At 32.6% G+C, this 26,986-nt stretch overlaps 1 protein-coding gene across 4 annotated transcripts; it reads right to left on the bottom strand.

Annotated features, from left to right (window-relative positions):
- Positions 1–6,179: 6,179 nt before the first annotated feature.
- On the bottom strand, positions 6,180–26,838 carry LOC148306396 (acid phosphatase type 7). Of its 4 annotated transcripts, none has more exons than XR_015838012.1 (11): positions 26,539–26,838; positions 21,939–22,133; positions 18,411–18,532; positions 17,345–17,529; positions 16,442–16,642; positions 13,658–13,782; positions 9,505–9,640; positions 8,600–8,661; positions 8,258–8,349; positions 6,743–7,420; positions 6,180–6,319 (listed from the first exon to the last, which is right to left on the bottom strand). XR_015838012.1 is itself a non-coding variant. In XM_088265116.1 (10 exons), exons 1-10 carry the CDS (start codon positions 26,633–26,635, stop codon positions 7,301–7,303), a joined length of 1,335 nt encoding a protein of 444 aa, XP_088121242.1. In that variant the 5' UTR covers positions 26,636–26,838; the 3' UTR covers positions 6,180–7,300. The 4 variants fall into 4 exon arrangements, 2 of the variants coding, with proteins under 2 accessions (XP_088121242.1, XP_088121243.1); XR_015838013.1 differs by lacking the exon at positions 13,658–13,782 and adding an exon at positions 13,455–13,579; XM_088265116.1 differs by having other exon boundaries at positions 6,180–7,420.
- Between the last annotated feature and the right edge of the window lie 148 nt (positions 26,839–26,986).

The raw sequence follows: 26,986 nt of genomic DNA, 5'->3' as shown, positions 1-26,986 counted from the left end.
CGAGGTCTGAGTGTATTTGTAAATTGGAATATAAAAATAAAGTTGTAAGGGAAAAGGATTGAGGAAAAATAAAATAACATTTAGATACATCTTTATTTATTTAATAATATGTTATGTAATGATAATGGTACATTTTAGGAATGTGGATTAACGGATACATTATTACGTAATTAATATTCATGTAAGGTACATTTTGCAACATTAATTGTGTGACGATAACATCAATAACATCGTTACAGATCAAAAACCTACAGAAATATTGTGGTATTATTTCAATAAGGACATATCGCTCACTCCTTTCAACAACGTCATATATCAAAAATCGTCAATTTTCAGTTGCGCATGTTTTCGGAATGCCCAGAAAATGTACTATATCTCAGCAAAAGCGGCATATTTTTAACTTAATGTTTACCCGCTACAGGGCAGAAAGTGTTGTTTTTGCATTTTGAAGAAAATGTATTGTTTAATTATTTTTTAAGTACACTAAATATTTTTCAAATGCATAAAAAATACTCAGGTTTTACCTAAAAAGATCTGTTGCACAGTAAAAAGTTCAATAAGTGGCTTGATATTTATTTTGAATACATTTAAATATATTTTTTAACTTTAAGCACGATCTCCTGAAAAATCTAGTTTTTTGATACATGGCGTTGTTGAAAGGAGTGAACGATATATTATGCTTCTTACAATATAAATTGATTAATATTTTTTGCATTACTGACAACATCCAATGTGCACTATACGTTCATGCGAGTTATACCCACTAATGACGTATTACAACAACAAATGAGTAACTACATCGTAAATATGTGATTTATTTTCTAAAACTAATCCACAATATTTATCGCGTTTAAAACAAAAAATTTAATTACACGGTTATTAAAATTTTTGTTTTAAACTATTGAAAATTACTCTGCGTTTGGAATCAGATGTGACACATTTACAACATTATGACATTGATTATGAATTACTTTTAAAACACTTATTTTTTTGTAAAACTATGTAGGTTTTTACTACAGTTACAGACATTTAAGTAAATTTCAAACCATTATGATAATAAATCATGCATTGCATCATGCAAAATATTAAATATAATATAATTGTATCATGTAATTTAATAAAATAGTTTTTTTTCAGGATTATTTTCACAGATGTTAGTAATGTGAAAAATTTGCTAAGTTCTAAGCTAGAAATCATTATAATGTGACACTCAGACCAGACAAATTGAGGTTTAAATGTCAGTCAACATGCTGTCACTAACTGTGTGCCAAACACGCGTTGGATACTATCAAAGGTGTCACAAACAGTGTGTCAACATACGGTGGGCACTTTCAATGGTGTCACAAGCAGTGTGCCAAACACGCGGTGGACAAAGATGTCACAGAGGTGTCCCTATGGCGGGAAAAGAGTTAAACACACCTACATATTATATGCATTGCATTTTGACATAAAACTACTTGATACTAGCAGACAGGCTGATAAATTCATTAATAAAAACCACATACTTAGGTATACATAAAATATTTTGGTAAATTACCTTTAAAATATGCATATATTTATCTCTTTACACACGCTAAATGCCTATCTTTGGGCTATGACTCTAATACTCATATTTACATTATACAAATTTTAAAATTCACCTATAATTGATATTTATCTGCATATCGCACGTTACACCATTTAAAAAAATAAGTTTTCCCGAAATAAGGAGGCAAAGTGTTTTGTTTTAAAAATGCAAACTGACAAATATTTCAAAAGGAAGTACAGTAGAATCCACTTATTGTGATCATGAAAAAACGGTTTGAATCGCTTTTTGTTTGCAGTCATATATTATGATATATGACTGCTTTCGCGGTCATTTATCATAAAGTATGACCCCAAAATACACAAAATATACACATTTTTTTTTTAAATAATCCGTCAATCGTTGTAATCAAACTTATTATATATAGGCAATGTTGGGAAATTCTCGCAATATTGCAAACATTTTAAGAGTAATTAAGTTTTTTTTTCTAAAAAAAATAGGGTACAGTACATAAGTCAAGCGACAGTGATTGCGTTTAGCGTTTTATTTTCGTGACAAATTAATTATTTGTTAATAAAGGATATATAAATTTATCTTTTTTTGATACTTTTCTTTTCCAAGTGTTAACTTGACCGATTACATTAATGCTAAGTGATAAGACCTGCGCTAAAAGCCTGGGGTGGTCTTTAAAAAAATAATATTCAAATGAAAAATCACTTATATTTATTATGACCCAGGACCTCCAGCATGGTAGTGAAACACGCTTATCAGCACAATACGGAGCTAGCCTGGTTTCTTAACTTCGTTTATAATACAAAATTTGGTAATGTTTAAAAATATAATGACATTATATTGAAAATGCCATAACAAGGCGAAACAATTGTCGCAAATTTTATTTTTATGTGTTTTTAACAACAAAATACAATTCAGTAGACTCTAAAAATCAGTGTTTGATTGTAACATTTATATATAAATTAAAAATTTATGTATATATAAATTAAAATGGAGTTCTACAAATTAAATGCCAAATCTATAAATAAATTTTAAAAATATATTTTATTTTATGTTCTGGTTAATATTATCTCAGCTGGTTATTGTTTTCAAAAAAAAGTGACAGGGCCTTAAATAATCACAATAAATGAATTCCACCATATCTGCTTAATATTATTAAAATTAAGTAGTTATGTTTAAAAAAACAAGTCACAAAATTAATGAAAAAAGCGATGAATATTCAATATGCCTTATTTCATTTTAATTAATGCCTTTAAAACTACATAGAGGACAATGTAAAAACAAAACTATTGTTAGTCGTTGCATCTTTGCTTTTAATGGAAAAAGGAATGAGTAAAAAGGTTAAATATAAAAATACAGTACTATTATACTAACAATATAGATTAAATAATACAATAGATCCAAAAATTGTTATTGAAATGTACATCTATTAAAAATATGTTATTTCTTTTATATGAAAGTTAATGGACTTTTTTAGGACGATAGTGAGACTTAGAAATTAGAGGGTTAAGAAGAGTGGAATTACCATATTGGCTTATGAATAACCTTATATTATTACACATTTAAAAAATAGTATATTTCTACATTATATTACGTTGTCAATTAAGATAAAATATGGTGAGTTAAACTAACATTTGGCAAAAATGGTGGGCCAGTACAATGTTTCTTGTTTACAATACATATGTCTAATAGTGTTATATCTAAAATACAGATGCCTGGTTTCCGGTCATCCGAAGATCAAGCAAAGATAAATATGAAAATAAATTGAAATATTTCAGGCATCTCCTGATAGGTAAAAATAAAGCTGAAAAATTCTCACCACTCAAAAAGCTATTTACATCACAAAGTTCTCAACAGATGGCAGTTCCATCTGATATTTAAAAAAAGTGATTAGTCAAAATATGTAATAAATTTAAATAACTCACTCGATCAAAAATTAGTGTTCAACTAATTGGACACTAATTTTTGATCGAGTGAGCTCGACTTAAGTGATTAGTCGATTAAAATTTAAGCTCGATTAAAGTGAAACTTTAATTTTAATCACTAATGATTAAAACTAAAGTTAGTAGTTGATTGAAATCTGTTGATTTTTTAAATCATATGGTTGCTGCTCAAGAGGCTGTAAAATTGGTGAAAAATCTTTTGTTGACAATGAAATTAATTTTGGACAATTTTAATGCCAATAAAATAGTATCTCAAAGGCGTTTGAATCCAAGAGACAATACTAATGGATAATTTTGATGTGAAATCTCAATAATTTACATTTGTCACTCTCAACATTTTGATGTTTGTTGATTCCTATATAATATTGAATGGACCCAATAATGATGGGTCCATTCAATGCTGTTAACATGTGAAAAGAACACGGCGCAAATTACAATCATAATTCTACTAATATCAAGAATACACGGAAACCAGACTTAAAATAAGTGTTAATCTATTCATCCTTTAGGAGATCTAAGTGCCGTATTATATTTAGAGCTACGTAAAACTTAGTTTGTCATAATCCTATCAATCTATACGACTATTTACTTTATAGGACCGCGGACACAGAGTGTCGGGTCATTTTTCTTATCTAGATCACATTATTACTTTTGTTTGAGCCTTTAAGTGAAAAGAAAAAAGCCATTTATGGCACATAATAAAAAAGAAAGCGGTGCTATGACAGAGAATGAGAGATGTTTACATTTATACACTCGGGACATTCACAGACGCCACAATTCTACAAGACATATTACCATCGCCTAACCATGAATAGCAGTTACATTCTTGGCTAATAAAACAAGATGGGGATGTTAAAAATAAAATAAAAACTACAGGCAACCATTCAAATACACTCCTGTATAAGTTAAAATGATGAATACAATCTTACCTTTACAATAATAATGAGAGATAAAATTTTAATTATAAAAACAATAAAGTTTTCCAGGTATTACGTTTAATCAGATATTTGTTTGTGCTATTGTCAATGTAGCTCACTCATGGTTAGAGCGATGAGATAATGGTGTGAGTGCAACAACTACTAACATACACGGATGATGAACTAATTTCAAATGAAATATCATATATTGCAGCTAATCTACAGTGATAACACATGAATGTATTTTAAACAATTAGTTTGTGTTCAACAGAACACTTAAATTTTTAACATTAAACAAATCAGGACTGCGATCCCAGGAGTATACGAGAGATTGAGTTGTAAAATAAGTGCTTCGAAACAAGCAAAGGAAGTACCTACCTCTTTTATGTTTATAAAGACCTACCTATTAAAAAGTTTTGATACTTGCAACCCTTTCTATGCGCTCAAAAGATATACATTATGAAGCTAAATACACATACTTTTATAACATTTTTCATATCCTAGTGGACAACATTTTAATATCGAATGTCAAAAATAAGATGTTAAGATTCGTTGGAAATAGCACAATGCTATTTCCCGGGTAGTAAAAGAAAAAGAAAAATATGCACATGGGATCACAGTCCAGTATATCATTATATATATGCAACGACACATCTTTCATTCCTCACAAATGACAGTTCTAAGTGTGAATATTTCAAACGTTAAAAAGAGACACTTTCCCCATAAAAACGGACCCAATAAAAGTCACCTTCCAATGTGATATAAAGTAAACATAAATAAAGTATATTGTTCATTAAGTAAAGAAGCTTTGGTTCTCATCATTCAGACATTTGCCCATTATGATAATAAATATCCACGTATGGCGTGAATACATTGATTAAACAACATTTTTGCTTGGCCAATTAGCATCCTGACATGTCATACTGACCACTTGATTCCTCCGCTGTATAAGTCTACGAATCTTTTAAGGACGATTTTTTCCTGTTTTTGGTACTATTTCACGTGACAAAACGTCTCGTTCACATAACTATCAGATATAGTCGATTCATTTACCCCATGCAGTGAATGATTTGAGATTCTTCTAAGTGTTAATTGATATCTTGAATATGATGTAAAACATATTTATAATGTCAATACATTGACCAGAAAATTGAGTATAATTTTTAAGTGAAAATGATCTATTATTTTCTATAAAGTTAATTACAAAAATGAAAACTTAGTTCAATAACAGCAGCTATGGCGTTGAATCTGTTTTTACAACAGGAACTACGTGGAATACCTTTTTGACATTATAAATATTGCTCAGGGATCTATATCATTGAATTGAGTGTAGATCTTCACAGTCACAGAACAATATAATATAAAGACATGGCCTGAAGAAGGCTTCATTAACGGTTGACGAAACTGCTACCTGAAGTGCAGGAATTGTCATCTGGTTTTTATGTAATACACAAACAAGTTAAAATGATGAGAAGTGAAAAATAAGTATAATCTTCATATTCACGCCATACTGAAGGGTACAAAATTGAATGGAAAAATTACAAACAACGTAAATACAGCCGAATCAATATTTTTTTCAATATCCATTTTCCAGATATTAGAAAGCATCTAACCCTCGATATACGACAAAGGTGTAGAACAAGCCGCAATTCAGCTTAAAAGGCGTGCGAACTTGTCATATATATAAAGAATACAACTTTTTAGTCTAAATATTTCGATGAAACTTTACTCCCCTTCTTAAATTACCAAAAATAGTTCAAATATATTTACGTATTCAATAAATTTCTTTTTCGTGAATTTATTTTTACAATGAGTTTATAATTGATATTTTAGAATAGCGCTATTGTATTTTCAATACTCTTTTCCATGTTGAACAAACGGACGAAAGAATACAGAGATTTTTGCTTCGGGCAGATTGTCGCCTAGTTTCAAAATCCGCCACATCCAATTTTATAAGATTTTAAAATAAATACTTTTCTTAATGCCAATGTGGGTTTTATTCGTTAAAATATTTATATACTTGAAAACCCTGCTGAAAAGTACTTAAAAACAGGGTTGTGTTTCAAATTCCGCCATATTTATGGAACTTGCCTTCTGACCCATATCGGCCAATCAGAGAGCGGGGATAGGTAAAAAATTAAGATGACTTTATTATCGGTTTGCGTCTCGTATTTTTTTAATACTGAAAAAAATTCTGAAAAAATGGGAATATTCTCTATTTCGTAATATTTTATCTAAAGATAGACAAATCTTTTGAACATAAATGTTACCTGGAGAGTTATGCATTTTTTGTAAAATTGACTTACATGGATCTGGCAGATTTTGAAAGTAGGCGACACATATACTTGTCGTAATTCAACATACTCAGATGTTGATACCGGCAAAACCCAGTCACAGGTCAAATAAAATATATGTGGAAAAAACTATATGGTTATTTTATTTTATTATACAAATGAATTTAGTAGAATGATAAATCTTGTTTTGTTTTATATTAATAATAGTATTTTTGCAGTTGATATCTGCGACGGTTATAAGTCAGAGCATGTCTCTGTATCCCTAAATCCACGTTCAACACTCCACTTGCCTCGGTACGTCGGGCCCTATTCTTACCCTCTATTCCTTTGCGAGACCATCGCCACTTCTGAATCGATAGTACAAGCTAATGTCAGACTGAATCATCAGACTCTCGTAAGTTTACAGTTCAAAACATGTATATACTTTTTCCATCCAATATTAAAATATACTTTTATTTTACAAAACTAGTGTGTCTAATAATTATCATTAATTTGACAAATAACAATTAAATCAGATTTGAAAACTCACACGCCCAAGGGGAATATAATATTGTACAGTTACGAAAGTAGAGGCAAGAGAATATTTGGAAAGTACACGTTGAATACGATTTATTCAAACATTTTAGGTTTGTACTTCTTCCCGTTGAATTTCCTTTCCGGGTATTTTCCGTGCTTTTCTTTTACCAGCCAAAAGGAGTCGATCACCTCCCCTTCCTTATCATCGGATACCTGTAATAAAAGTATTTTTCTTAAATGTATAAATATATTCCAGGAACAAGAAAAACTTAATATGGCCATGACCAATATCCAAACAGACATCAAGACAATAGGACTTTTTCCTTTGTAGCGTACAAACCAAGAATATCCTACATATATTCTAAACCCACTAATCTTTTTTTTAGATGGGATTTGCATTTATTATTTACCTTGCTTATGATGTACAAGGTTTATAGATCATTTAGTGGATTTTTGTTTTTTCTAACTAATTCAATATGTTTTTATTTGAATCTGTGTTGGGAACAGGAGGGATAATCTAGTGTGGGCCAATCGGGAACTTGTCAGCATTTTCTTATTGCTGGGAGGAAACCACAATGCACTCCTGGGGAGAAGGCAGACTGTTGGCTGTCATCAGCAGACCTTCCGTTCCACTAAAAGAGGGTCGGCATTTTGTATCCTAGCCCTTATTCTACACCCAATGGTGCATAGGGCACTGCATCATATATAAGCAGTGTTGATTTTTAAGTACATATATTGATCATTAAATACATGAAGGTAAAATAATCAGCCCTGCACTTCACGTACCAGTCCAGCGTAATATTAAATAAATATCCGAGTGAAAAATGACATAAGTTTATTTTGATCCCCCTGGGAATCGAACCCAGGACGTCCAGGAAGGTAGCCAAACGCACTGACCACTGCAGTATAGAGGCGGATCATTAACTTTCTGACAATCCATTTCAAAATGCCAGAAGTAAAATTAAGGAGTTATCTATACTTTGTAATCAGGCCGTTGGCCCAGCTCTGGTGGGTAAGGGTTAAATAATTCAAATAAAAAAAGAGACTCACCTGCTCCATGTACAAATGAGTAGAATTCATGGCCTTCATTCTAGTATAGCCATAATCTTGGCTGTGGAAAGCAGACCATTCGGGGGCTTTGGCTATAAATATAAAAATTCCAATAAAAAGTGTAAAGTGGCAATATGTAGCTAATATAATAACTATAGTAGCTAATATAATTTAATAGCTAATATAATAGTTAGATTATTTATTTATGTGCAGCAAACAAGTGGAAACACGCGAGCAGTGCTCGGACACATGCGCCGACCGCAAACACTGCTCGTCCAAAAGCATTAAGTGGTTTTTCTATGTTTTATACTATTCAGATTATCGACTGAAAATAATACATACCAATAAATGGTTCGCGGCCTTCCTTGCATCCAGCTGATCCTGTTACTATATGGACGGGTGCTCTGAAAACAATTTATTATGAAATGATATGTATATAGCAAGACAGCCTCTTAAAAAGTTAACAAGGATTTAAAATGCTACTTAACACATTGTTTGCGAGAAATGCTTAAAAGTGTCTTTTACATACTGTTCCTTCCAAATTTGCGTATTTTTAAAAAAAAAATGTGTTTTAAAATTGTATTCATAAATGTATGCGAGAAGAACAAAGAGACGCAGTTTATCGACTTTAATTGTTTACAATATTGTCCCCACCACATGTAACTCCTTTAAAATCGTATATAAAGGGTGGAGGACAAATTTTTGTGTGCTCAGATTAGATATACCGTTAAACTTAATACGTCGCACTCGCTCTTTGTCTTTTGGCGTCGCTTTGTTCTTCTCGCCCTTATAATTTTAGTAATTTTAGAAAAATAAATAATTGATCTTCCTTTGCGCGTTTCCGTCTTTCTCATCATCAGTGTTCCAGTACCATTAGTCGTAACACATACTATTGGTAGTGAGCTGGACACGCTTATAAACTTTCTATTTGCTTACAAATGTAAGAGGTAGAGCGTAAGAGATGCCAAAAAACATTGCACAGATCGGAATTGGGTTTGCGGTTACTTGTGATTAGTATACTGAGGGTCGGGCGGCAGACCGTCTGAGTATAATTAGGGTCAAAGTTGATGATAACAAAAAGTGACAATACCTTATTGCGACTTAATTATATCAAACAAAACAAAATTTATGAACAATAATCTGATCGTTTTATTTTTTACTATATCAACTTTTGGAGTGCACTCTTTGTTGACTTTATCAATGTGAAAAAATTAATACACAAGGTGTTTTTTTTTTTTAATACTTACTGAGGATTCACATAGGGGTGTTCGTAAGATCCATTGTAGACTGTGTAATCGTATATTGGCCACAAACGCTCGTACGAGTGCTCGTGAGCCCATATCTCCAGGTCGACTCCATAGCTATAGAATAGTTCTTCCAAACCTAAAATTATCAAGCAAAAACTATCACAGGACTGCTGCGATCTTTACCAACTAGAATTTTACTGTTTTTACACCCAAATCCAGTGTAAAGTCTTTAATTTGTGATAATTTGAATCTTTTCATTACAAAAATAAATCAATTGCATCACATTAGCGAACTAATTTTAACGTAAGATGAAAAATCGAAGAACCAAAAATTTTGAATGATATATCGACCCCTCATACCTACAATGCTGTGAGCCACATATCATCAATTTTATGATTTATACGTAAAAAGATAAAATATTCTGAAATTAATTTGGAACACAGAACCCGGACAACTCAGTACAAGTCTACGGGAAAAAAACATGTTTAAATATACTGAAATACAATGTTTATAACAGTTTATATCAAACATGTAGATGGAACCATATGTAGCTTCCGAAACTAATCGTTAAAATATAATACATACTCAAGTGGTAAAAAACAAGTGTTGTTTTATAATTTAGTAATATTTGAATTCAGTTTAACTCCGCTTGCCTCTTTTACAAGGCATCAGGTTCCCGTCACCCAGGATGTCCAACGCTGTCAATTGGTCAACAGTTCTCATCTGAACTATGGAAGACTTGCCTGACTTGGGAGGATGCAAAGGAGCTAACAGCATACAAGAGTACATGGAGGCAGTATGTGGATTCCATTAGATCCTTTAGGATGACAGACTGAGATGACAGTATCATTGGTGAACAGATGAGTCAATGGCTTATTTGAAATTTAATGAAAATTTTGCAATGTCCATCATACAAAAACAAAACCAAAATTGGTAAAATTACCTTTTGTTCAAAACTCAATGGGCTAGAATGCACTGCATGCGACTCATAGGACTGGGTTAAAAGTATTATATTTCTAAAATTAAGCGAACATTGTTTCACATGTTCGTAAACTCTATCTTACTTTTACACTATGGACTTATCAAGTAGAATGATTTCTTCATAATCACATGTACTTTTGTACATTTTTAAGGAAGAATTTCATGCTCACATCAACCCATGCATGAGGTTTACTTAAATATAAATGCAAGGTCATAGAAGCGAGTAAATTATTGATTATATGGCCAAATAGTACAGAGGAACTTTAAAAAATTGAACCAGTGTTTCTAAACATCCATGGTTCCTGATGATAATTGGTTAAGATATATCTTTTTTTCATTACTTTCGTAATAGTCTATAAATAAAATAATAAATATTGAAAGGCATTTGAATTCTGAATTATACTAACTTAAATAATATTACAAACATAAGAAAAAAAACCTATATAGTTAGATTAAATATACGGGTACAAATTATATTTCCAACCTTAAGAAATGTTTACATTTAATCAATATACATCATATTAACAACAGAAATGATTCCTAAAACGCTGTATGAAAACAAAACAGTGAATCAAACTTTATGGGTACCTACTGTAGTGCTGTTCAAATATTTACAAAAAAATTCACCATCAAAAAGTGTAACATTTTCAAACACATTTAGTTGTGAAACTAAGGCACGGTGAAAGAAAAGCTAAGTGAATGACGTAAGACGGGAAATTGATTTACATTATATTACATATTTGACAAGTGAAGAGAGAAAAATCAATAACATTGATTTATTGCAAAAGATAAATGCCATACTCCTAGATTCCAAACCCGAATCATCTGGTTGCCAGTCAAGATCCCGTGCTTTTATATAATCACGATCGAGTTAATACTGCATCAATTCAATGCAGCACCTATGCACCACTTAAGTATGGACAGACCCCAAAAGGGTCTTGAGTTGGGTAGACGCTCGACTGCGCAACTGGCATCGCGGGTTCGATTCCCGCCAAGTGCAAAATAAATTCAAGAAAGATTTATTTTCAATTGGTCTGGGTGTTTGCGATGTATTTTTCACATTTACCTTCCCTATTCTTACTATCCTACCTGCGGACAAGCCTCTAAAAATAGAGGCTTCACAGGTTATTCCTTTAAAAAAATACTTTTGTTTTCCACTTTTTACATTCACAAATAAAAAATCTTTGGAATATTTCCATCATCCTGTTTAAAGAAAAACGTTCCGGCTGAAGCTATCCTGGTAAATCCTGAGCATACTGTATGAGACAATTTTTCCAATAAACCAAAAGTTTACAAAATCGAAATTGCAACTCCAAAAAACTAAAAAGAAAATATAAAAAATTGTTACACAAATATATCCAAAGAAATGGTTAGTAATTAAATATCAAATACAGTTATAAAGCACCTCCACTACAAATTTTCTAAAAGTAAAAATCATAGTCATGTTGAAATGCAGCTTTTCCCGAATGTACCATGTCACCTAAAAATGCAGACATTTTGTTTCCGATTGTTTGGTTGGTTGGTAAATGCAAATGAAAAAGCTTAAACAATTTATACAAAGCCAATTTTTAATGTACACCTATCCCTCAAATACATTAATTTATATTGATACTTTACAGTTTAGGTAGGGTAAACAAGGGTATTGTTGACACCTTCGCCCCAGTTATTGACACTACCGATTTCATATATGTATTTGATCTAATTTTTTGCTACGAAAATACTCAAGAATAATTTTGTCTTAAAATAAAATCGCTAAATTTTTATACTCATCAATATTGAAAACAGGTTATTTTCTATGACTTAGCCAAATATGTAGTTACTTAGCCACTTAGGCCAAGTTGAATTGTAGTTAGCCAAATTCCGTTAAATCACGGTCCTGGGGTTAGTGACTCTAACGCAAATACATATTTATATTATTTATTGATTCAGCATTAACTTTGTGGAATGACATGTTGATTTTTTTTTTAAATCAAACATACCACTTAATGAGTTTTATTTTTATAAACGACTTGTTTCGAAAACTAACAGACATTTTCATCTACAGGCAAAAATTAAAACTTATTATTAGATTAAAACCAATATTTTTAGCTTTTCCACTTTTTTATTTGACCAGCGACCGGGTTTCGTCGTTACCGACATCATCAGACCAGTCTGATGATGTCGGTAACGACGAAACCCGGTCGCTGGTCAAATAAAAAAGTGGAAAAGCTAAAAATATTGGTTTTAATCTAATAATAAATTAAAAATGCAATTCCATCACGAAGTGTCAGTGGATAATATAAATCTATTAAAAATTAAAACATTAAAATTTATTTTTACCTGTAGATGAAAACATCTGTAACTTTTCGAAACTAGTCGTATATAAAAATAAAACTCATTGAGCGGTACAGTAAAAGTGTTTGATTTTTAAAAAAATAATACATATTTATATGCACAAGTGTTTTTCAGATTTTTTTTTTAAATTAAGAAAATTAAATGTAAACTGACCATTTAATGAATGGTTCAGTTGCAGATCAATATGAACTGAACCAATATGCTTAAAGTGACAATAATCAATGTGTTTTACCCTACATAATAGGTAGTTAACAACAAAAAATCATGAGAATATTATCAGATTTTTTTTTAAATTGCTTTTTAATTAAGTGGTATTTTTGCTTCTAAAAAGACAGATATATTTGAAAACCGGAAGACTAAACCTCCCTGATTGGTTATATACTAACAAAAGTAACACTTTTCAAAACATTTAATACATAATTGCTCGGATTAGTGTTTTGATTTGAAATGAACGGTCACAGCAGTAAAGGTGTCGTTGTTTCGACTGTTACTACGAACAAGTTGTATCGGGGATGATAGTACATTAAAAGACGGAACAAAGAAACATTTGTGGGCGGGTCTGGGTAGGGGTGATTAGCGAGGCGGGGCATTCACCACAAACAAGTAGCATGAAACGGTTAGTACTAGCTCCTTACCAAACCAGTGTATGAAAGGCAAGCCAACTCGAGTTAATGTCTCGTGGTGGGTACAATCGTTAATGTTTAAGTTACTGCAGTACATCGGGCGGTGGCCGAATACCGCGATCCACGGCCGGCGCTTCCTGCAAAGGGAGAGACAGGCGCAAAACGGCGCGCTTAATTAATCGGGAATAGAGACAAAAGGCAGGAAGGTGACTCACCGAAGGAATGCGAAAACGGTAAACCGACGCGAGTTATTGTCTCGTGGTGCGTGCAGTCGTCGTTGTTCAAGTTGCTACAATACATCGGACGGTGACCGTACACTACGACCCAAGGCTGTTTCTCTCTGCAAGGTTGCGATGCCATATTCACATTTTTTTAGGTTAGGTTCAAACTCTTACAAGTCCCGTCTGATGACTTCCAATATTAAATGTTTTCAAATTTGCACTCAAACATTGTTCAACTTCAAACTGCGGTACGTATTATATGCGTCAAATGATTCATTGATACATTTTTAAAGTAATTATTTTTCTGCGCCTGGATTTTAGTGGCTCTTATAATTTGAGGCGCTTTTATATTTTAAAAAAATTACCTGGATAGGGCACTGCATACTGACGCAATTTTAGGTTGATTGTTAATAATATGAAGACAAGGTGATCAGTCTTGAGCTTCAGTATTAATCCAGGGTGATATCAGATTTAAAAATCACTATTTATATTTTTTTTTTGTATCTATTTTGATTATTTTTTTTTTTTGATATTCAAGAAGACATTGACAACTTCTTAAAAAGATTATGTATTGAATTTTATACCTGCATAGTTATTTAGATCATTAATATAAAATTCTATGCAAATTTAAGTCACATGCCGAGGTTTGATGTCATTCCAATGTTACTTTAGAAAAACCAATTAATTTCTTAAAGATTTTGAGTAATTTTTTGCTATCCTGTTGTGCTAGGTAAAAATACAGTATCTTTATACAAATTTAAACAACATTAGAGATTTAATTCAGTCTACTTAATATTTATTTCTAGGATACAAAATGGCAAGTAAAATGCGCATTATTGTCCCCATATGTATCCCTTTAGCATATTGTTAACTGAATCATTGTGTTTCAAATTGTGAAATTTATAAGAGACAGTGCAATTATAACACCATTTATTTATTATTTTTGTTTTAAATACTTTTTATCTTTTGAACCATTATTTTTTATTATAACATTATTTCGATAATAAATCGTCCATTAAAGATTTAAAGAAGTAGACATATGAAGTGTAATATGCAATTACTCCAAAGCAAACATTTTTACAATGCGTCTCTCTCACTCTTGAATACAAGGGTCAAAATTGGTATCGCATAAATGGGAGATATGCGGGCGCAAGGGAGATGCACATATTTTTATCGAATTAAGTTATATATTTATATATAACCTGAATCAATAAATATAACGTTGAAGTTGTTTTTTGTTTTTTACTTAGCACAACAAGTTGTAAAGATTCATTATCAAATTTGAACAAAATTTAATTGTGGAAGTAACCGTTTTCTAGGAAATGTACAATGGAAAAAAAATACATTGTCATATTTTAACTTCAAAAAAATAATTATTACTGATCGGAAGGAATATGAGTAAAGAATAACATCTACATGCGGAGTTTTATGTTTCCAAATATTTTCTGTATTTGACGAATATTAAATATGAAAGTAAACCTGAAAACAATGTATGTTTAACAATTAAAGATGCTCTGTGAATGAAAAACTAAGAAATTTAAAAAAAACATAAGAGCATCAAACTATCATATTCCAGTGATAAGTCGGGCACACCTCACTGACATTGCGGCGTCCATTTTCTGAGCCGTATGTTACTGCATCGGGATGATAAACGCCATAATGTCGGCAAGATATGCAAATGGCGATGGCATTACAACTCAGAAAACATTGTCAACAATCTAAATTCAATTCAAGACTAAATTCAACCTTGCTTTATTTTAAGACAATGTAAAGATCTTTGAAAAGATAAGTTAGGAGGATAAATTTGATGTTGGTAATTAGTACAATCAATTGAAACCAATTGACAAAAATTAATCAGTTCTACAACCACCAAAAACATATCAAAATGTATTTTGAGTGATGTGATTTTATAATATTTTGAGAATATCCAAATTCGAATATGACTTTATTAAAAACGTGATTATTTAATTTGATCAATAATCATGACTAAGCTAAAATATATTATTAAAAATTTGGATGGATTCAGCAAACACTGTCTCTTAGAAACTGCCAAAATTCCAAAAGCATTTTCTTAATTTACTTTATATTATTTTGTGTAAAATCACTCTCCCATAAAATGACATTTCTGAAAATCTGACATTGTTTTATTTATTTAAATAAACTTCTTGTACAGAATATATGTACAATAGCAGGTACATATATTGCTAAGAACCAATATCTTCTGACCAACCATAAGCAGACTGGTCAAAGTTTGAACCTCATACAGTCGTTTAAATTAGAAGGCAGCATTATTGATCGGGCATGTTGACTATTGCCAGCCAAGAGGTGTGAGTGACAGTTTTCAAGAGATGCATTTAAAGCGCTATAACTTTGATAAGTGGTCATGTTGCTTTACTCTTCTCCATGGTTCTATACCAACTTATTGTCTTTGTAGTCTGTTGGGGTCAGATCTCCTCATCCTCAGATTATAGATACTTCTATAATCTGAGGAATCTATCATATACAAAGTCACCTAATCGAATCATGTTATTTTTCTGTAGTATCTATGAATGTTTTGATCTTCCTCTAGATGTCTTTCGAGGAAGATCCATGGCTTTATGTTGCTATACTATTTTATAATAATTAAATAAAATGAAGTCCTGTCAACAAAGTTATAGCGCTTTAAATGCAGCCCATAAAAAGTAGCCATTTGTCACTCACTACTTTTCGGCTGACAACAGTTGATATTTGAATGTATTGCTAAGTTTTAAAGAGATTTTTAAACGAAAAAAGTTTTACCTGTTTTCGAATTTGTTAGCTTCTTGCAAATCTGCCTCGAGCCACTCGTACTGCAAAACTAACTGCTTGATTCCAAAATTCAAGAAGTAATAAAACTCCGTAGAAATGGAAATAAAGTGAACGGGGCCCAAATTGAAGCTGTACATCATACTCTCCTGTCCGCCAGGCATCGAAAACCTGTTGCGGTAGTTACTGAAGTTACTAAAAGAAAAATTATAAAAAATAATCAATCTTTATGTTAACACACTTCGGACGAGAAAGGTATTTCTACCAGTTTGGTCGATTGATGCTTAAGGACGGGAAGGGTATTTTTACCTTCTGCGCTGGCCTTATTTTAAAGTCAGAAATGAAGGTATTATCTAAGGTTTTTATATGAATATTAAATACAAATCTCTTTGCTAAGGTCTTAACCATATGTATAGATGGACGAAAAAAGTGCTTGACTGGAGGCCTAGAAGCGTGGGTAGACCCCAGACAAGATTGTCCAATGACATATAGAAAGTGGCGGGCCTGCACTGGAAGAGATTCGCGTCCAACAGAGAACTGTGGAAGTCCAAGAGAGAGGTCTTTGTTCAATACTGGACACAAGAAGGCTGAAGTAAGTAAGTAAGTAGTAATAGGAGCTAGAAATACACAATACGCAATCAACTTTGTGCACTGATTGGCGTGATTAGCTACAAGTGATCGGATCCAATAATAAAATTAATAAAATTTTAAGTCATTATTTAATTTTTTTTTTTTAAATTTGATAGCCCATCACTGGTGGATATGTCTATACTCCATTGACAGTGATCTGTTTTAAATGAATGCAACAGCAATACATAAGGAGACTAAAAAAAAACCTTTATCCCTTATCCAATAGGAGAATATCTTCATTTTGTCTTTGTGGAAATCATCACTTACTATTTCTCCTCGTGGTTCCCGGGACACACCATGTAAGGGAGATATCCCGCCAGAGGCTCCACCTGACGCATGAAGGCATCTCCGATGAGGGCATTCTCAGAATCCATATCGTACGCAAAGTCTCCCACGTGAATCACCGCATCATACATCCCCTTCTGAGCTTCATCTTGCAGACGGCTCAGAGACTGTAACAATAATAAAAAATTAAGTATTTAAGCTATTTGTTTCTCAATTGTATTTTTCTTTTATCCTTTTTCATTCCTGGCCAATATTTATTTTAAAAAAACAATTAATTCTATCAATATATTGAATAATGAGTCATCAGGCAAGGTATGGAAAATGACAGTTAAGAGCTGTTATCATCAGCTGACTATACAATTACAAGATAGTGTTACATTCGTAAAGAATTTCAGCATATTAAAAATTTAACACATTTAAAGAAAACAAACAATAGAAATATCAAAGGTAGTCCCCCATTGTTTATGAATTTTGTTTACCATTTCCATAACGAATCCAAAAATCAATATGGGTTACCCGTAAATTGATTATTTACAAACATGTCAGAATGTGATTGTCACAAAACACAAAAATGATAAATTATTTAAGCGAACTCCGAATCCTCAGGGTTTAAACAATGACCTTTTTTTACTACTACCACTACAACTACTACCATCACACCGTTTCCCCGCAGGGGTAGATATAGAGGATGGAACGCCTCGCTTCCTTCACATCCATACATCTAGTTATACATGTCTTCCGATTACGCAGATTTTTGACACCACCAGATTTTAGGTTCTAATTGATCTAATTCCGCCAAGTCTTTTTCAACCGTCCTCATTCTGTTCTCCCGCTCACATTTGCTATATATATTTTCTTAGTCATTCTCTCGTTGTCCATTTGCTCCAGATGTCCATACCACCTTAAAGAACTCTTCTTAAATTTTTCGACTATCCTTTGTTCAGCCTTATATTGCTTTCTAAACATATCTTCGTTTTTAATTCAGTCATACAATGATTTTCCACACATTTTTACTTTTTTTATTGTCAAAAAACATAATAATAATTACCTGAGCATTTTCATTTCCCATGTCTCCAAATATGGCCAGAGTTGGACTCCATTTATCACCCTCGGGAACGGTTTTGAACCAGAAGGAAGGAGACCATCCCAGCGAGCTTCCGCAGTGGTAAACTGTAATAAAATCACATAATAAATCATTTATGTTTGAAGCACGACTTTGCGGTATTACATTTTATTTATTATCTAAACAAGATATGAAATAGACTGCTAAAGCATGTTATATGATAAATCGTTTATCTAAAAGTATGTTGTTAAAATGGTATTATGTGTTTTGCTTATTCACTATCCCTGACTCCTTTATCTTCCTCAATCAATACAAAAATGCCACATGAGGTGACCAATTCAAGCCCTGCTAACCTCCAAATATTTCATTTTTGAGTAGATCATTTTTAGTATAAATTAGTCTTGCTATTTATTATTAAAGTTTTACTCGATTAGTTTGTTGTAAATAACAGAACTGTTGAACAGGTGATGAAATTCAAGTAACTTGGAGTTGACGTCAGTAGCTACTCTATGGTGACACTCAGAAACAAATTAATAAGAGTACAGTTAAATCCGGATGCCTCAGAAACTCGGTGTGGAGGAACGAACACATGAGAATAGAAAGTAAAATGAAAATATACAAAACATGTGTTCAACCAATAGCCACTTATGGGATTGAGGCAAGAGCAGATACTTCTAGAACAAAATCTCGACTTCCAACCTCTGAGATGAAGACTCTCCATTCCATAACCGGAAACACATTGCGAGACCGAGTAAGAAATACCGACATCCGGAGCATATGTAAGACGGAGGATATTGTGAGGTGGGGTCGACAACGAAGGCGATACTGGAATGATCATGTATACAGAATGTCAGATGACAGACTTCCACATAACGCCCTTCAAGAAATCCCTGAAGGACGCAGACCCCCAGGCAGACCTCCAAAAAGGTGGAAAGACAGCTGGGAGTCAACATCCCAAGAGCTACAAGCGGAGGCACAAACAGATCCTTAGGATCTAGAAAAAGAAGAAGAAGTTTTACTGGGTAAATACAATTTTTTTTTTTTTAAATATTGTGACACATATTTCGATGCATTATAAATCATTTACAAATACCGCACGGGGTATGTTTAATTTTTTTATTAAAAATGGATAGATACTATCACAAAGTGACTGCCGAATCAAATAATGAAAGAAGCTATTTACTTTGAAGCCAGTCGACACTATAAACAAATATAATAATATCATTAATATTCATAGCATTAACTTTGGGGTTCGTCGTTTTTACCTTTTTTATGTTAGTTTATAACCACCCACCGAAATTTTAGTCTATAGGTTTTGAAACATCTTGGTTTTGGTACATTTTCAGTATGTCTCGAAACCGGTAGCCTAAAATCTTGGCAATTAGCTATATACCAACATAATTAACATTTTTATAAAAAAAAAAATTAAAAATAAATAAACCTAAAATATATTGATTTTTATAACAACATGATTTTGTTGAAATAGAAAATCACAAAGTTGGCACTTTGAACATTGATTATATGTTTTTAGTACTTAGAAAACTTGTCTAGAATGTATGTTTTGAAGATATGGCGAAAAAGCGAAATAATAAATATAATTTTAAAAAAAATAGATATTGAGAAAAGGTGAATTCAGGGAATATAATAAACGATACTCTGAATACATGAAAATCTATGGGAGTCAGAGTAGCAGTTCACAATGGATTGCTAGCAGCGACACTCACATATGGAAGTGATACATGGAATCGGCAAAAGAAAGATGAAAGCAAAGTAAATGCGTAGAAAAATAAATGTAAGACAAAATTATAATTGAAGATATAAGAATGGAATGTTAGTTGATTAAAAAAATATTAAATTATGCAAACAGAACTATATAAAGATATGTCATTTATAATGACGCACGAGTTTGCATGAAAAAGTATTTAAATTTACATAATATAATGATTTCTATGTGAAAAAATGTAAAGTAGTATTGTTATCATAAAACATTAAAATACGCGATTTTGTAAATATTATTAGTAAACAATATATGTAGCACTATCTTCAGTTGAAATTAGTTGTATGTGGTTATCTGCAAGGGAAAATTCAACGCTAACTGGAAGACCCAATTTATTATCTGCATTACTTTTTTGTATAATATTGAATTGTATTATTATTTTACATATTTTTATTGCAATCCTAAATAATAGAAAAATTATTTTATTCAACTAATATGTATTGACCGCCTCCGTAGTGTGATGGTCAGCACGCTCGGCTACCGTACTGAAGGTCCCAGGTTGGATTGCCAAGAGTGGGTCAAATAAATGTAAGCGATTTTTCACTCCAATGCTTATTCAATATTACCCTGGACTGGTACCTGAAGCAGAGGACTGATTACCTTTCTTTCATTTCTTATCGATCAAGATAACACTGTGTTTATGATGCAGTGCCCTATGCACCATTGGGTGAGTTATCTCGTTAATGGCATCCTTGAAATTTGTAATAAAAGCTATATATGTTATATTCACAGTGGATGAAATATCCTGTAAAGTGGGTCTATACACAAGCTTAAATGCATATTTAACAATGATTGGCGATTATAAAATACTTGAAAATAAGTGATATGAGCTATAAAACAACTTCAAGAAGCAAAACACTCCCGTTATCGTCAATACAAATTGTATAAATAAACAATATAGATAACGATTGATAACAATCCATTGTTTGGAAGAGTGAGTACATAATACAATGTTTGCTCTTACGAGGAAGTGAAAGCGTTAAACAACCCGCCACACATATTGCAACAATGCGATGAAAAGATTAAGAAAAGGGTCAGTAATTTTCCATCATTAAATGAGAGACCAAAACTAATCTTATAATATTTTAGCGGGTCCAAATATTTGTCCAGAAATGATCGATTTGTGATACTTGGGAGTTATTATAAGTCGTATAAGTCGCTTAGGTATTCGCGGCGTGGGCGTCCTCTGGCGTTTATTCCCTCCATCGTTCCCTCTATTATTTGGTGCAGGAAACCCTCTTGTCTTAGCACGTGGCCGATCCGACTTATACGAAGACATGGGCTGCTCGACGTATGAGCAGCTGAAGAGGACTTCCGAAAATAGGCGAGAATGGCGAAAGAGATGTCATCTGTTGCTACCGACCAATCCGCAGGATTGAGACCAGAGAGAGAGGGAGTTATTTGTACCAAGATTTTGATAACTTACTGGCTATGGCCAATATTGATCGCTTACTTAGTAAAAACTTGCAAATATCTATTAGAATAAATATTAGAGTAAAAAATCACATATATTTATTCGACCCCCCCTGGGAATCGAACCGGGGACCTCCAGAACGGTAGCCGAGCGTGCTGACCATTACACTACACAGGCGGTAAAATTACATATGCCTATTTTTACATAATCTATTTTTACATACGCGTAATTATTATTTTTTTACTGTTTGTTGACTGATTACAAAATATGTAAGCTTATAAGAAGCATTTTATTCCAACCGAAATTCCAAGGTATAACTTACCGTATTTGGTGTTTGGAGTCAGATTGGTGAGCAGAACTCGATGTATGTACTGCTTGTGTTTCTTGCTTCCACCGTCTTCAAACACCGTCGGTTTCCCCGTAGCTTGCAGAACGAACCCTCCGATACCATACTCCACGACCGACTCGGGAGTGGCGTCGAATGTAGACCAGGTGACTACTATATCACTCACATTTTCTGCGAAAAAAGAGAGGATCTTTTTTAATACTCATTTTAAAATAACATTATACATCCTTTTTTTATTTTCAAGTGAAACATTTATTCATATTATTTTTTTAAATCTAATCAAGTATGAAGAAGAATACGGAAGTCTGGGCTTTTACGGTGGTGATGACCGTCATAGGCTGGTTTAAGTGATCACTTTACTCACGTGTAACATTCACCAATTCTACCCATTATTGACAACCACACTACTCAAAATCTTGGAAGTTCTATATATGTATATATGAACCAATTTAGACACCTTGTTCTTGAATCACTAGAACTTCACTAGAGACATCTATTGGTGAGATGTAAAGAAGCTTTTTAGTAAGCAGAAACTCTTATATTAGTATGTGAGGTCCGAATCCTGGATTATAATCACACACATGAGAAACGCCAGAAAATATCATTTTCATTTTTATTATTTTAGGTTATAATTGACCAGTTAATTTATTTACAACATTTTGAGTGTGTCCAAATACTTGTTCACAAATCTGGATAGTCCAGATTTGTGAATAAGTATTTGGACACACTCAAAATTTTGTAGAAACATTTATTTTTTATTTATATATTGATTTGGCGTTTAATTTGTAGAACTCCAGTTTAATTTATGTCTTAATTGTTAAATCAAACATTTAGATTTTTTAAGTCTACTAAGTTTTATTTTTTTGTTAAAAAACACATAAAAATTAATATTGTGACAGTTGTTTCACCTAGTTATGGCATTTTCAAACATTGAATAGAAATTAAGATTTAATGATATAATGTTTCATAAGTTGGAAGTTGGCCATCCACAATGATGAGGAGCTCAACCAGCTGCCCTCCAGCGTGACGACCATCGCTCAGGAAGGCGTCCTGCCCAACACCTTGGCCATTCTCCAGCCCATGGGGACAATAGGAAGGCGTTTTAATTTGTCGGCTCATCTTTTCCCCGCTCCAGACTCGACGGCCCGAGACCGATTGACGACATTTTAATCTATTTATTTTTCGTATATCATTATTATCATCATCATCTATTTTTATTATTATTATCCATGTCTTTATAAGCGCCCTTGAGGTAGTATTTTACGAAAATGGCGCTATACAAATTTTGTCCGCCTCCGTAGTGTAATGGTCAGCACGCTCGGCTACCGTTCTGGAGGTCCTGGGTTCGATTCCCAGGGGGGGTAAAATAAATATAAGTGATTTTTTCACTGTAATATTTATTTAATACTACCCTGGACTGGTACCTGAAGCGGAGGGCTGATCACCTTTCCTTCATGTGTATACGATCAAGATAACACTGCGTTTATATGAAGCAGTGCCCTATGCACCATTTGGTGCGGATAAGGGTTTTTATTATTTTATTTTATATCATTATCATCATCATCATCTATTACTATTATTATCCATGTCTTTATAAGCGCCCTTGAGGTAGTATTTTATGAAAATGGCGCTATACAAATTTTCCAAATTATTATTATTATATTATTATCAAGTTAAAACACCTTTAAAAATGACATCACATCCGTAGGGTAAATAATCCAGTCTCCGATTTAATAATATTAAATAAATAAATAAAACCCTTATCTGCACCCCAATGGTGCATAGGGCACTGCTTCATATAAACACAGTGTTATCTTGATCGTTTACATATGAAGGAAAGGTGATCAGCCCTCCGCTTCAGGTACCAGTCCAGGGTATTATTAAATAAATATTAGAGTGAAAAAATCACTTATATTTATTTGACCCCCCCTGGGAATAGAACCCGGGACCTCCAGAACGGTAGCCGAGCGTGCCGACCATTACACTACGGAGGCGGACATAATAATAATATTAATAAGATATAATTTTTGTTTATTTTCAGTGCTCAGCACTGGAACGGTGGATATTTTGGACTTAATACAAAGCGAATGTCCACAAGTATTATGACCCTTTGACACTGTTGATTCATTATTCACAAGGTCACAGGTCGCTGGAAGCGTTTAATCATTTATTGACTCAATTATTTTGCACAACGACAAACTACGAAAATTTAATGAGCTTGTCACAACGCGAATTGAAACGAGCCGATTCAGAAATTCTGGCTACCAAAATCACACACAAAAAAATGACAATTTTATTTATTGTTTCGGCATTAACTTTGTGTATGTATTAATTTTAAATCAAACACAGATTTATTGAGTCTACTAAGTTGTATTTTATTAACAAAAACACATAAAAAATTATACTGTGACAATTGTTTCGCCTTGTTAGGGCATTATCAAACGAATGTGATAAATTAACTTTGTGGTAAGACATGTTACAATGATTAAAGAAAACACTTGTTTTTTACCACTTGAGTTTTATTATAGACTACATGTTTCAGAAGTTAAACTTCCAAAGTTAAACAGTTATTATACAGACCTGAATGATGGAAGTTTAACTTCTGAAACATGTAGTCTATAATAAAACTCAAGTGGTAAAAAACGAAGTGTTTTCTTTAATCATCGTAAAAATGACAATGTTTGTTTCAAGAGGTTTTAAGCACTAAAAATTATAAATTATTTTTTTATTAACTTCTTCATCTATGTTCAAATATAAATAAAATATATATGATATCTTGAGAGAAGGAATTTCATTATAATCAATTAAGGTTATTATGTAATTTTATTTGTTATTTATTTATTATTATTTATTTTGTCCGCCTCCGTAGTGTAATGGTCAGCACGCTTGACTACCGTTCTGGAGGTCCCGGGTTCGATTCCCAGGGGAGGGTCAAATAAATATTAGTGATTCTTTCACTTTAATATTTATTCAATATTACCCTGGATTGGTACCTGAAGCTGAGGGCTGATCACCTTTAATTTATGTGTTAATTAAGTCAATCAAGATAACACTTCGTTCATATGATGCAGCGCCCTATGCTCCATTGGGGTGCGGATAAGGGTTTGAAGATTTTATTTTAACATCTCAAAATAGATGAAGAAGAATATGGAAGTCTGGGTATTTATAGGGCTTATGACCTGTCATAGGCTAGTTAAGTGATCACTTTACACACGTACAACATTCACCATTCTACCCATGATTGACAACCACATAACTCAAATTTTCGGAACCCCTGGATATATTGATCAATCTCATGACACGGTACATATGAGTTCACAACAGCCTATTTGTATGCAAGATCTGAACCCCGGATTCTTTTACAAACTGGGTAACGCCTGAAAACATGATTTGAATTTTTTTTGTATAGCTTTTAATTTGATCAGTTATTTTTATTCATAACAATTTGAATGTGTCTAAATAATAATACTTGTTCGTAAATCTGGGTTTTCTGAAATTAAGAGTTATTTTTAAGTACCCATACTTTAAATACCCATATATTCTTCTTCGTCTATGTTAAGATGTCAAAATGTAAAAATAACTAATAAAAGTGGAAATAAAAAACAGATTTGTGAACAAGAATTTGGACACACTCAAAAATGTTTTCAAGGTTATTATTATACTTAGTTATACAAAATGTCTAGAGATGGCGATAGAAACTCGAATATAATTAGTTCCTTGCAATATGAGTAATATATAGCATATTGCCTTCGTGTAATTAACGACCAAGATAACACTGCGTCAATATGATGTAGTGCCTTATGCACCATTGGGTGTTGATAAGGTTTAGAAGAAGAAGATATTTAAAAATCTGTCATGGCCAGAATGGTGAATATTACAGATAATGACAGGTCCTAAGCCCTTTGTTCAGTACTCAACATTCACGATAGAAAAAAATTTCTTCTCTGTTAAGAGATCCACAGTGTGATATTTAAAAATCATCATTGTACTCCCAAAATATTTTTACCATCGACTTGTACCTGAAAAGCAGGACTGATCACATTGTCTTTGTGAAATTTACATTCAAGATAACACTGCGCCAATCATAAGCAGTGCCTTATGCACCCTTTGGCGGGGATGGGGCCAAAGGGTGATAATATACGAAAACATATGCTATGAAAAATCAGAGCGAAAACAATCGTAAAAATAAACAAAGGCTTAGAGATATTAATTCGATTTATTTATTAATAAAGTATTGCGGAATAATATTTTTGTAGGTAGAATTTAGAAAAACCATATTGAGAAAAATGGGAGTGGATTTAGAAAAATCGATTTATGGATTATATATTAATATAAAATATTTATTGAATCGTAGTTTTATACGACATATTTTAACGGATAGTGAACTGAAATTGAAAATACCGTTATAACATTCGGACAAAGAAAAGATTTCAGCTGGAGAACATCTTGTCGAAGGTACAAAAAAACCTTTTGTATCGGATAGGAAAGTAGAGAAGACAAAGAGATTTCATTCATGTCAACTGGTAAAAATGCCATAATTTAATAAAATCAAGCTTAAACATTATCAAACACTTACCGCCGAAAGCCAAGTGTATTTGTTCCGGTTGAAATGAAGAAATACAGCAAACAGTTTTGATAATAAAAATAAATGTCCAAAGTCGTAAAAGAGCCATCTTTACAAATCAAAACAGCGTCATCCGGAGATATGTTTAACGCGACTAATTGATAACGAGCTATTGTTAATTGTGACAAAACACGCAATCTGGCGAAAAAGCGGCGGCGACACGAAAATCGGATTATTTCACTGGGCCAGTAGAACAAAGAAAATTGAAGAGCGGCGGAACGCAACCTCCCCCCACTCGCTCAGCTGACATCTGTCAGAAATTCTACGAAGAATTGAAGTTATCTGTTCCGAAATAAGCACTTTATTATATAAGTAGGTACTCACACAGATAATGAGGTATTTTGTATGCAATTCTATGTTTATTTGGGAAATATTATGAGAAACCATAGAAAAATTATAG

The sequence above is a fragment of the Brachycentrus maculatus genome, unplaced genomic scaffold (genome assembly GCF_059751285.1).
Source record: "Brachycentrus maculatus isolate JH-2025_06_01 unplaced genomic scaffold, ASM5975128v1 h1tg000242l, whole genome shotgun sequence".
NCBI classification, from domain to species: Eukaryota; Metazoa; Arthropoda; class Insecta; order Trichoptera; family Brachycentridae; genus Brachycentrus; species Brachycentrus maculatus.
This window is presented reverse-complemented; position numbering and strand designations above follow the sequence as displayed.